This window comes from Mus caroli, unplaced genomic scaffold (assembly GCF_978045245.1).
Source record: "Mus caroli unplaced genomic scaffold, Mus_caroli_1 scaffold_18, whole genome shotgun sequence".
NCBI classification, from domain to species: Eukaryota; Metazoa; Chordata; class Mammalia; order Rodentia; family Muridae; genus Mus; species Mus caroli.
In genome coordinates, this window is record NW_028227273.1 from 90,577,753 (window position 1) to 90,590,342 (window position 12,590).

A 12,590-nucleotide genomic window follows, 5' to 3' on the forward strand; every position below is an offset into this window, starting at 1 on the left:
TTCCACATGAAACCAACCTACAACTGACCAACCCCAACCTACAGCAGACATGAGGATTCTCACTTAAACTTAGCATTTGGGAGGCTGAGGCAGGAGGATCACTACAAGATTTGAGAATATCCTAGAATACCAGGCCAGTATGGTAAGACTCAAAATCAACCAACAAACCTGATCGTGTGATCAACAAAGGGGTCCAGAGAATAAAATTTTAACAGTTTGAGCATATTATCAACTTGAAATATTTTGAAGCAAATATCCATGTTGTGACATTTGTAACATGACAAAAACAAAAAACAAAGCCCAGCCTTTCTGTGGAAGTATTCATCAGCCTTCTCTAATTACTGAGTTCTAGTGGTAAAGGAAGACTGCAGTGCTCAGCAAGGCATGAGCCAAGTCTACAAAGACCTTCGAGCAGAGATTCAATAAAGACAAGGGAAATAAGAGTTAAAGACCTATGTTGACCCATAATCGCTAAACTCAGGCCAGAGGGAGATAAAGCCAAAAGATCAGGCTTATTCCAGTTAGACTGTCCATGAGATCTTAAAGGGCAGGTAAGATTCCTATCCTGGGAGAAAGGTCTGGGAAAGGACAGCATTCCAGTTGGTAAGACTTTAGACATAAAAAAGAAGCCTCTTGAGGCTGGAGAGATGGCTTCGTGGTTAAGATGATTACCAGCTGGTTAAGATCACCAGATGACCCACATTCTGTTCCCAGCATGCAAATTGAGCAGCTCACAACACCTTGTAACTCCAGCCCCAGATGATCAGACTCCCTCTTCTGACCTCCTTGGGCACTGCACAAGTGGCACATTCGCATATGTTTAAATCGCAATCAACAATTGGATCAAAGAAGCCTCGCCTCCTGGGTGAACCAGCTAAGAGTAGCACCAGGTGGAGTCCATTTATTGTTAGCACTGTCCTCAGTATGTCACATGCCTTACCAACTCTTATGTTATTTCCTGAAATTACCTTACCATCTCTCCCAGTATTGATACATACCAGGCCATTCAAATAAAATAAATAATAATGAAAAAAGAGAGAGAGGGACCAAGGGCAAGGTGATCATCTGTCTCCCGGGGACAAGAGAGGGCTCCTGACACTCACCAAAGTCAGTCATGTCCCCAGTCTTGGTTAGCTGCACGTCATACACACTGAGTGGGAAAACTTCAATTTCATCATAAACCTAAGAAAGGAGAAAGAGAAAGCAGGAGAATCAGGGGCTAACACTACACAACCTTGTGGAATGAAGTTGGCACACTTTCGCACAGGAAACTTACAATACTGTTTACATGAGGGTTGGTCACAAATCAAATGCCAAACTTGAACAGTTTGCCCCCAAATTACAGTCCCCAAAATTAAGAGGCCATGCGGAGGCCTGGGGAAAGGGCTGAGCTTGTGAAGTGTTCACTTAGCATGTGTGGCCCTGGGTCTGACCCCCAACATCTCATAGACTAGGTGTGGTGGTGCACACTTCTATTCCAAACACACAGGATATGAAAGCAGGAAGGTCAGAATATCAAGATCATTCTCAGATACACAGAGTTCAAGGCCAGCCTAGGCTACGTGAGGTTGGGCATGGCTGTGGTTGGACAGTCCCTCTCAACCCCCAGGTCCACTTGCCTGCTCTTGCATGTATTCATACAGTGCCGGCACACACCACTCCACACTTTTATCGACCACCTTTCGGAGCTGAAGACCATAGTGAGTGGGTTCCAACTGTCTCATCTACAAAGAAAATGATTGGTTACTCAGAGTCTAACTGCCTGTCCTAAAACCATCAGCATTCAGGAGGCTTGTGACAGATCACTATCAAAATCCCCCAAAATAACTGCATATAATGTTCTCAGTCCAGAACTACAGAAAACCTGAAATTTAAATGTACAAACAAGAAAAGGAAGGGTCAAGATTCATTGTTTAAGGTCTCCTCTAAATGCTATCATCACAAAGTATAAGGTTCATTGCTAGGAAGTGATACATTTTATTCCACAACCATCTCCCTTCAGACAGCAGCTCTTTGCCATGTGCTGGTTATTCCACAACCATCTCCCTTCAGACAGACAGCTCTCTGCCATGTGCCAGTTATTCCACAACCATCTCCCTTCAGACAGTCAGCTCTCTGCCATGTGCCGGTTATTCCACAACCATCTCCCTTCAGACAGCTAGCTCTCTGCCATGTGCCAGTTATTCCACAACCATCTCCCTTCAGACAGACAGCTCTCTGCCATGTGCCAGTTATTCCACAACCATCTCCCTTCAGACAGCAGCTCTCTGCCATGTGCCAGTTATTCCACAACCATCTCCCTTCAGACAGACAGCTCTCTGCCATGTGCCAGTTATTCCACAACCATCTCCCTTCAGACAGTCAGCTCTCTGCCATGTGCTGGTTATTCCACAACCATCTCCCTTCAGACAGACAGCTCTCTGCCATGTGCCGGTTGCTAACTAAGTTGTTTGTCATTAGGAAAGTAGAGAGATTTTAAGTTATACAGACTTCAGAATTTCATACTTCAAAGTATTTTCAAAGGGAAAATGTTTAAATGCAGATATAGTCTAACCCCCTCTACCCTCCCACCCCTGCCCTTTGTGTGTGTTTATGTGTTTGTATATGTATGTGTATGTTTATGTGTATATGTATATATGTGTGTGTATGTATGTGAGTATGTGTATATGTATATATGTGTGTATATGTATATTTATGTGTGTATGTATGTGAGAGTATGTGTATATGTATATATGTGTGTGTGTATATGTGTGTGTGAGTGTGTGTATTTAAGTGTGTGTGTACCTCCTCTTTCCCTCACTTGTATCTTTTCTTTCTTCCCCACACTTTCAGCAGAAAAGCATTTCTCTCAAGCCTGTGCTCCAGAATTTAGCTGACCTCCCGCCTCTGACACCTTTTAACACCCAGAAAGCTAATCACAGTTTTTATCACCTGAATAAAAGGCTTTTCTAAATAAAAGGCTTACACTCTGGGCTTAGGGGATGCAGTTAACTTTATAACCACAATTAGACATACAAACTAAAGCCTCAAGGCCAAGCACAAAAGAGTTGAAATATTCTACCATGAAAGTCAGCAGACTCTAGTCCAATGTATTTAAATTTTTCAGCTCTTGTCTGCCACCTGGTGGTCGGAAAGTGCTAGGCATGCCGGTGCTGAATGGATTTATGCTATAGTTCCTCTTTAGACTGGAAATAAAAGTCCATAAAGCAACTGTGAGTGGGAATGAATTATGGACTGAATAGCACACCAAGATACATCATCTCCATGTAATGTGAACAGCAACAGGTGTCACAATGACTCTAGATGGCTTCATGGAAGTGTGGAACCATGACCGGAGGACTCATTCCTCTGAAGGGTGGAGAATTAACATACTAGCTAGAAAATGTTCGTATGTTCCCCTGTGTAGAAAGTTGGGTCTTGAACACCCCCCACAAAACCAAATGCAGAGGAATACACCATTAACAAACTCTCTCTACTCAGAAGTATTTCTACGGCAAAATTCATCACCTTGCACGCCAAAGCCAGAACATCTTCCACCCTGTGCTCTGGCTTGATGGTCACAGTAACTCCTTCGTTATCCTGGAAGTGAACATAAGTCTGGACTTCCCACATGCTGTCTCGGAGCGCGCTGTCTACTGCGGAGCCATACAGATGCAGGTCATGGACCTGTGTGCAGTGAGAAAATAAAGATTGGATAAGCAAAAGTAGAAACCAGAAGGGGATGGCAAATGTTCCCTTAATACAAGCAGTTTGTACTATAAGTTTTGCACACATCCCACATTGGTCCTACACACTATTCAGGGGCAGATCTGCCAGTCCTTGGCTCTTCAGACTCTCTACACAGATGGAGCTGAAGCCCAGGGATGAAGACTTCTTCTACTCTGCAATGGGGTCAACACAGAACAGCTCAATCTCACTGCTATAGAGTCCTGATGGAGAAATGGGAAATATACATTGAATCCTTAGTCCCTTTCCGGCTTCCAAAGGGTCTCATCCAGAACAATTGGCATCTGTCTGTCTGTGCCCTAGATTAGCTCTAAACTGAATTCTCCATAAGTGTGATGATTCTCTCTCCTCCTAATTAAACTTTTTGAATGTAACTTCTAGTAAAGAGGACATCCTTTCTCCATCTTTCAGGTATGCCAGACATGGCCTCTCTGTCAGGAAATCATCCCCAAGAGTCCCACCTGCAGGAGATTTTTCAAAACACTTCTGTAAACCTCACCACTGAAGCCAGTCACTTTGTGACAATCCACTCCTATACTAAGCATCTCAAACATTTCTTTGAGTTAGATCCTTTCAGGAACACTATGGTGAACCTAACTCCAAAGCTGCTACTTAACTAGACAATAGCAGCCCAGGGGGAAATGTTTAATTTAGGTAGATGTGTTGGTGTATTCCCTTAATCCTAGAAGAGATATGGAGATCTCTGAGTTTGAAGCCAGATCTCATTTTGAGCCTCATCTACAAAGTAAGTTCCAGACCAGCCAGCTACATAGTGAGATCCTGTCTCAAAACAGACTTTTGTTTTCAACTTGCTTAGCCTCAGTTTACCACTTTGCAAAAGGAAGCATTGTTCTCATTACCGATATTTCTTAATTAACAAGACAAGCTTTTATGAGCAAAGGAATCACCCACAATTAAGAGACGTCTTATAGGCTCGAAAGCGTGACAGCTGTGTAGATTTTTGTAGATTCAGTGCTCTCACAGTGCTACAAGCATCTCACTCCTCAAAGCAAGCACTCTGATGGGTCAACTCACGGTTGACTCCATGCATTTCTCTATCTTTAAGCACAAAGTAAACTGTGCAAAGCCAAACTTGATGTGATAAAGCCATTCTGAAGAACAGGCCTGGAGAGACGGGAAGGGTCCGTGTCTTTGGAAATGTGGTGCTCAGGCCTGAAGTGGCATAACTGGACCTGTCGTGGACCTGTGAAGGTCAGAACATTTTCCCAAAAAGATGTTCACAGCCAGAACCAACCTCCCCTCACTGAGGAAGAGAGGAAGAGACAGGGGCAGATGCCCTGAGCCTAGGACACCAGGCTGGGATACTCTCTCCTAAGGGGGCCTGTCACATGAGTAAGGGCTTTCTCTGGCTCCCTTCTCCTGGGCACATGGATCACTTTGGCAGTGGTTCAATCCAGGCACCAGGTAAAAGCTAGCACTGGCCTAATTAAGCTGGTTAAGGCTCCCCTCTTAATGCATATTGAAAACAAAAATAAATGGAAAGGCCAGCAGAGGTCGCTATGGAGTAAGGAACATCAAAAGGAAGGCCACAGAAAGGAACTTAAACCACATCACTGCAACTTCCTACTGTCCTTCAAGAGAGCAAGTTGGGCAGGGACTCAGGAAATTCAAATCCATGCCACACCATGGCTTCCTGCCTGTACTTATCCCTGACTGTCCATCAGAGGGAGATGCTTCACATAAAATAAACTCCCACCTGGCTACAAATTTACTCAGAGCCTACTCAGGTACGCACCCTCATTACCCTCTACTTTCCAGGTGAGAAAAATGGGGGTGCAGAAATTCTAAAGAACTTTAAGTGTGCACAACTAATCCTTATGGTATAGAAGGGCTCTGACCCCCGAAGTCTGGATATGAATCAGGTCTCCCCACTTTGACACCACATGAAAATGGCAGTCTGCCAATTAACTTCCCTCCACAGTGAACATGACTTAATGGCCAAGATTCATTTCCTAATTCTACTACACAAACCATGCCCTAGTTGGACAAACCGTCTCAAGAGGATTTCCCATAAAAAGCAAGGCACTCCCCTGCCTCTACATCTCTGTTCATTGCAAAGCAATTGCTCTCCTCTGTCGCTCTGTGCCCCCGCCTTAGTGTTGAAATCACTAGTTAGGGGAACCCACCTGTGATGGTTTGTATATTTTTGGACCAGGGAGTGGCACCATCTGGAGGTGTTGCCTGGTTGGAGTAGGTGTGTCACTGTGGGTGTGGGCATAAGATCCTCACCCTAGTAGCCTGGAAGTCCACTAGCAGCCTTTGGATGAAGACACAGAACTCTCAGCTCTGCCTGTGCCATGCCTGCCTGGATACTGCCATGCTCCTACCCTGATGATAATGGACTGAACCTCTGAACCTGTAAGCCAGCCCCAAGTAAATGTTGTTTTTTATAAGACTTGCCTTGGTCACAGCAGTAAAACCCTAACTAAGACACCACCAAACTCAGTACCTGACAGAGCAGAATCCAGCTCACACAAGGGTTAGCTTTGGGTCCACCCACTTTAAGTGGCAAGAGACATGACAATAAGGTCTTTGTTTCTTCATCAGCCTCCTCTGACCCTTGAGAAGGTATCTCACACCCACAATACACCTGGGTACTGAGGAGCCGGATGCTATTAAAGAGTCACACGCAGCAAAGGTAAATGATCAAGGCATCTGGCTCGAATTTGCTTTTCTGGGGTCAGCTTCTTCTTAGTCCCAACTTTCAGAAAGATTAAATGGCAGATTGCTCAAGGAAGGCAGGGCTTGGACAAAAGAGATGTGTGAAAGTAGACAGAGAGGTCGAAGAAAGGATGATAGAACAATCTTGCTATGCTCAACTGAGTCTGACTGTGAACCTGCACCTGCAAGGACCAGTCTTCCTTTCCCCGTCTCCACTGTTCACAGAAGATGCCTATCAAAGCCAAGGCCACCGGTGACTTAAAGCCTCTTCAGAGACCTCCCATGATGACAAATCAGATGTGCTTTTTTGCTGTACCGTGCAAGCATGCACACACATTTATTCACTATAGAAAAGGAGAGACCTGGCTATTCAATGAAGTCAATGAATGTGGAATGGATTAATTAGAACCAGGGGGGAAAGTCTACTTGATGAATACAGATCTCCCAAGTTATTTTAAGCTTTGCCCTTTTGGAGAGAAAGCTACTTTGGTTTCTTCCTTCAGCATCTAAACTGAAGCCATGTGCACCTCAATTTTGAGAGTTAGACAAAACCTTCTTCTGTGTCCTTTTCATAAGAGAGAAAAATCCCCAGACTAAATACACACACACACACACTCAACACATACACATATACACATTCAACACACTCACACACACACACACATACACACACTCACACACACACTCAACACACACATATATACACATTCAACACACTCACACACACACACTCTCACACACACAAATGGGACATCTGGAAAATTCCTTCCCACACACCCTTCTCACAGTGCTTTTAAAAGGACTCATCCAAAGGCCCATCGCTGGCTAGCTCTGACAAGAGTGTTGCGTAGTCTACTTGCTCTCTCCTGTTCTACTAACCTGCCTCCCTCCGGTCAAAAGATCATTTCCAAAGCCCTGTTCAAAGTTCTCAGCTGCTGGAGAACATAAAGAAAAGAAGCAAAAATGGTCCAGCTCAAATCCTGTCTTGCTACCCTTAGGTAGCCTGGTAGGTAACCTGCTACCTCAACAACAACCTTCAACACCTCCCTCCTTAGAGGTGACCACTACAAACGCCAGCTTCACAAGGTCACCCCAGGAGGAGTGGCATTAGGGAGACATACTGAGAACCGTCTTCTTTAGTCAGCTTGGACAGAGTCTGAACACCATACATGCACAGTTCAGTGACAGCCACTGTCCAGAACTGCATGAGAATTATTCCTTGTTCTGAAACCTTGGGGAACCTGGGATTGGGGTGCAGTGCTGTCTCCTCACAGCCCAACTCCTGCTGGAACTCTAGCCCCAGCCATAACATGCCACCTTAGCAATTGTAAAAATTGTAAATCAAGCTAGCTTTCCTGATAGGGCAACTTCTACACTAGTAGATCATCATCTACATCATCTATCATATCATCATCATGGCACTAATGGTCCCAAAACCACATGTCCAATCACTTAGGCTCAGTATGTGTCACACACACACACACACACACACACACACACACACACACACACGATAGTAACCCTGTGTGTTCTTGCAGCAGATGCTTTTTGGTCCAATGACTTATAATTACTGCCTGGATCATTGTAGGGACGGGATGTGAGTAGCAAAATCACAGTGTCTGTCAAAAGCAGGGGGTGGGGGGCCCACACCACCGCTGTCGCTGATAAAAGGAGAGTCTATTAGCAAGTGAGATGAGGGGACAGCACAAAAGAAATGATGAGCTCTGGCTTTTCTTGACAGCTCCATATCATCGAGGATGTAGTGTTTATTTCCTTCTTGGGCAGATGCCCAGACACCAGTGGTTAGGAAGGAAAAACGAAGACCTGGCTGGCCAGCTATGTATACGGAAAGAGACAAACATGGATACGGTCTATATGCGTACATGTGCTGTAGAGGGTTCCAGACTAGCAATCTATTTAAACAGCCTGTACACTGTGGTCAACAGTTGGTTATTTTGTTCACATTTTCCATTTGAGAAACCGACATCAGGGCGCCCAACACCCCCCACCCTCAGCCCCCACCCCCAAGTCTGTAGCTAGTAAGCAATGAGGCAATCCTTCATTTACTTACTGCCACAGAAAGGCAGGACACCCCAGACAGTTTTATAGGAACAGAGGCCAAGGCCAGGGGCTGCCATGGCTGTTGTGGCTTTCTGGGGCAGCTGCCACCCTAGCTCGGTGGGAGATTTGTTGACACATCTCCACAACAAACACCTCCCTGCCAAACACTGTCTGAGACTCGTTATTACTCATCAAGGAGGCTCTGAAAAGCTCTCATTTGGGGCTGGCCAAGGTGTCCTTTAAAAAATGCTCCAAGAAGGCTGGCTTTCCTCCAGCGCTAACAGACTTCCAATTAGGGTGACTCACTGTGAGACCCTCACAGGATGTACCAATTATAGTAGGGTACTTAAAAGGGGGTTCAGCTCCTCCCTCACAACAGCCTTTCTGTGTAACTGCAACACACATAATGTACTTACTGTAGAAGAACAGACGCTTTGTGTGCTACAAATACTCTCCGTGACTATAGCACAAGACAACCAGTGAATGAGAATTGTAATTATCCAACCAGCCACGAGCAGAATTTTCAGCCAAAGGGGTATTAAAAATAACAACAACAACAAAAAAGGTCTCTTTTACTTTAAGCTGCAGTTCAATTTGAACCTAGACCTGTGTTCTGTGACACGGGACAGAAAGATGTAAAGTTGTACCATTAAAGCAACCAACATAAAGATGGAGAATCTCCTGTATCCCTATGCAGGGTTTCATCCTTAAATGGAGCAAACGGGGGGCTGGAGAGATGTCTTTGCTAGCTTTGGGACTTGAGGATTCAACAGGAGTATGTGGAAACCTGAGCCTGATTTAACCAAGCACTGACCTTCGTCATCAGTGATTATTTTAGCAAAATTTCCTCTCAAAGTCTGCCATGAGTCTTAATAATGCTTTGATGATCTCACTCTTTAAGCTTTTAAAATAAGAACTTTCTTTGTTACACAATGTTTAAAGAGATGCAAGCTTAAAACGCTGGGATTTTATCATAGACAACACTTCCCAGCCATTAAAGGACTACAGCTAATACAAATGATTAACTAACAAACACTGAGTATCATAATGTTGACATGAGCTGTGGGTTTAAAATACACAGGAACACTTATACTGCACAGAGCCAAAGCTTATGAAAAGCTCTTCAAAACAACATACATACACAGTCACACACACATATTCATGCACACATACACACTCTCACATTCACATGCACACACTCATACATACTCACACACTCACACACACACACTGATACAAACAAACACTAACTCACACACACACACATCCACATGCACACACTCATACATAATCATACACTCATATAAACACACACTAACTCACAAATACTCTCACACCCACATATACACATACATACTCATACAAACACACATTAACTCACACACACTCTCACATACACACACCTCATATATACACACTCACATTCACATACACGTGACTTAATAGGACAAGGCAGGACACAGTAAGAATATAGCAAATCTGTGTGACATATCAACCACAGGATTATGTCAAATTCTCCAACAACAGTATGATCTGACAGGGGTTTTAAATCAGCTATTCAAGTATACAGAGACCACAGGGCAGGAAACAGACAGCATTCCTTATAAATAGCATCCTTTATAGAAAAGAAAAATTGGATGCAGCTTTTCTGTCTACCCATGGCTTAGAACTTTGCCAAAAAGAGCATAAAGCAGGAGATTCCTGGTTCAAGCCCCTCATCCCCCACCAACCTGCTCTTGCCACCATGGTCCTGGGAGGTTGCAGATTAGAAGAAATATAATTCTATAGACTCTTCAACCCATTCACACTCATCCTATAGGAGGCAGGGCACCTGAGGCCGAGCTGCCATGCAGGAGAAACAGCTTTAGCAACAGCAAGGGCACACTAAAGAGACTGTACCCAGCTTCACAAGGAGGCAGAACACATAGATGTCTACACTGAGTATTTTATATCACCAGAGAGTACCCCACTCCCCCCAACCAAAGCAACTGTCAGTGTCTAACTCAGGTTGTTTTTGTTTTTGTTTTTTTCAGACTAAACTTCCAACTTATCCAATTATTCCCATTATGTGTTGGGTAGTTTTGGCAATGATGGAGTAGGTTTGTTTATGCTGATCATTATCAGGCTTTCTTATTTTAACTTTTTAAAAAATTCTTGTTGGTGTGAGAGAGTGTGTATGTGTCCATGCCATTTGTATGCAGGTACCCATGGAGGTTGGGTGAGAGCATCAGGGTCTCCTGGAGCTGAAGCTATAGGCAGTTGTGAGCTGTCCTGTGGATGCTGGGAACTAAACTCAGGTCCACTGAGGAGCAGCAAACTCCAGTAAATGTTGAACCATTCCTTCAGCCCCATTATCAGTGTTTTTAAATTATTTTATTATGCTATATATCTGCAAATGTGTCTGGAATCCTCTGAGGCCAGAAGAGAACATCAAATCCTTCCAGAACTGGAGTTACAGGTGGTTGTTAGCCACCATCTGGTGCTAGAAAATGAACTTGGAGCCTGTTGAACAACAGTAGATATTCCTAACCTCCGAACCCCATCTCTCCAGTTCCACTACTGACCATTTACCTTTGATGAGTAGCTCAGATGTCTGTTAGAAATAAAATGAAAAAATAAAGTAATCTGGTGGAGGGAGATCTGGAGACACTGACTAATAATATGAACCACAGCCTTTCCAGAAGGACGGGAGTTTGGAGAAAGATCAAAACATAACTATAAGCATATCAAGTAGTGCATCCACTTCTGACCGTACGCCTGAGCTCAGAAACAGAAGCAACCCTCGAGACTAGAGAAGACATTGCTCAACCCAACTGAGGATGTCTCGAGAAGCATCTGTGTGAAGGCCTTGAGACCACAGAGGAAGCTGTAACTTGACAGTCACTAATATTCAAAGCAGGGTCAGGAACTGCTGAGGAACAGGGAACCTTACACCAAATTGGAGCTCTGGCAAGGTACTAATTTTCAGGTGGTAATGTCGTAAGTTTAAAATCCTCCAAAAATTCTTAGCATTCAGGGAACACCTCTTAGCTTACTTAGTAGGACCATTTTAATTCTAATCTTGTCTTTTAACAGATCCATGTGAAGACTCTAAAACAGCATTCATCAACTTAGTCAGCATAAAACAAGATGGCTTCCAAGATGGCTGTCCTGTCCCACCATATTTACCTTGTTGGAGTTAGTGGACTTTTGAGGTAGCTGAGTTCCAAGAAATCCATGGCTGTGGCTAGAATCAAACATCTAATACAGAGGAGGAAGAAAAGAAGACTAATAAAAAGGTTCTGCAGTGTTCCTTGGCATTTACACATTTTAGTTTAAAGATTGAAGTTGTATACCATTTTATTTTGTCTCCATTTCACAGTCTATACCAATATTCAAATACGAAGCTTTCCCTCTGCAGAGATATCTGCTTTCTGTCCTCTCATAGCTTCATATATACTTTTCTGTGATGTTTCATAGTATTTGAGTCATCTGAAATTCTCTTGACATTGCTCTTTTTTTTAACTAATCGTGCATTTCAGAAGGTGAGGAACAGGGTTGGCACAGCCACAGAATCGATCTTATAACTGTTTCTAATGTGCTTAGAATAAATATTGGAAGACAATATGTTAGTAGACCTTTGTTTGAAGCCAAAAAGACTAGAATCGTTCTTTTTTACTTTTGTAAATCTTATCTTCTAAATTTTGTAGAATATAAGCATGAACTACTCAACTAGGCATAACTAATAATGAACTTCATTCAGCTGTGTAAGTACTGACATCGCATCTTTTTTAAAACAAAAATGTTCAACCAAATGCTTTTGTTTATCAAGAAATCTTTTGTTGAGAACATTTAGCAGATACACTGAGGCAGACAGTAAGGCTCATTTAATTAACTAAATGATACTTCTAAAATAAGCAAGTTATCCTGTTATCTATTACTTTATCATTTTAATTAAATGAAGTTACCTTAATATAAAAATTGACCTTGACATTTATATACAGAATGTAATTATGGCAGTTCCATTCAGAAAATGTAGGCTCAATATTAGCCAATGGGTTACAGTTAACCACTACCTATAGCCAACAAATAGCTACTTCTTGCAAGTAAACAAAAATGCAAATAGAAATGGAGGTGTCAAA

General features: G+C 43.1%; 1 protein-coding gene across 2 annotated transcripts in view; it reads right to left on the reverse strand.

Moving 5' to 3' along the window:
* Tiam2 (TIAM Rac1 associated GEF 2) overlaps positions 1-12,590 on the reverse strand; it is a 206,975-nt gene that overhangs the window by 70,967 nt on the left and 123,418 nt on the right. For both annotated transcript variants that reach the window (XM_021186122.2, XM_021186121.2), the window contains exons 9-12: positions 11,638-11,709; positions 3,508-3,666; positions 1,620-1,724; positions 1,104-1,182 (exon numbers count right to left, since the gene is read on the reverse strand). In XM_021186122.2, coding sequence (XP_021041781.1) covers positions 1,104-1,182; positions 1,620-1,724; positions 3,508-3,666; positions 11,638-11,709 — 415 coding nt within the window. The remainder of the gene's footprint in view (positions 1-1,103; positions 1,183-1,619; positions 1,725-3,507; positions 3,667-11,637; positions 11,710-12,590) is intronic.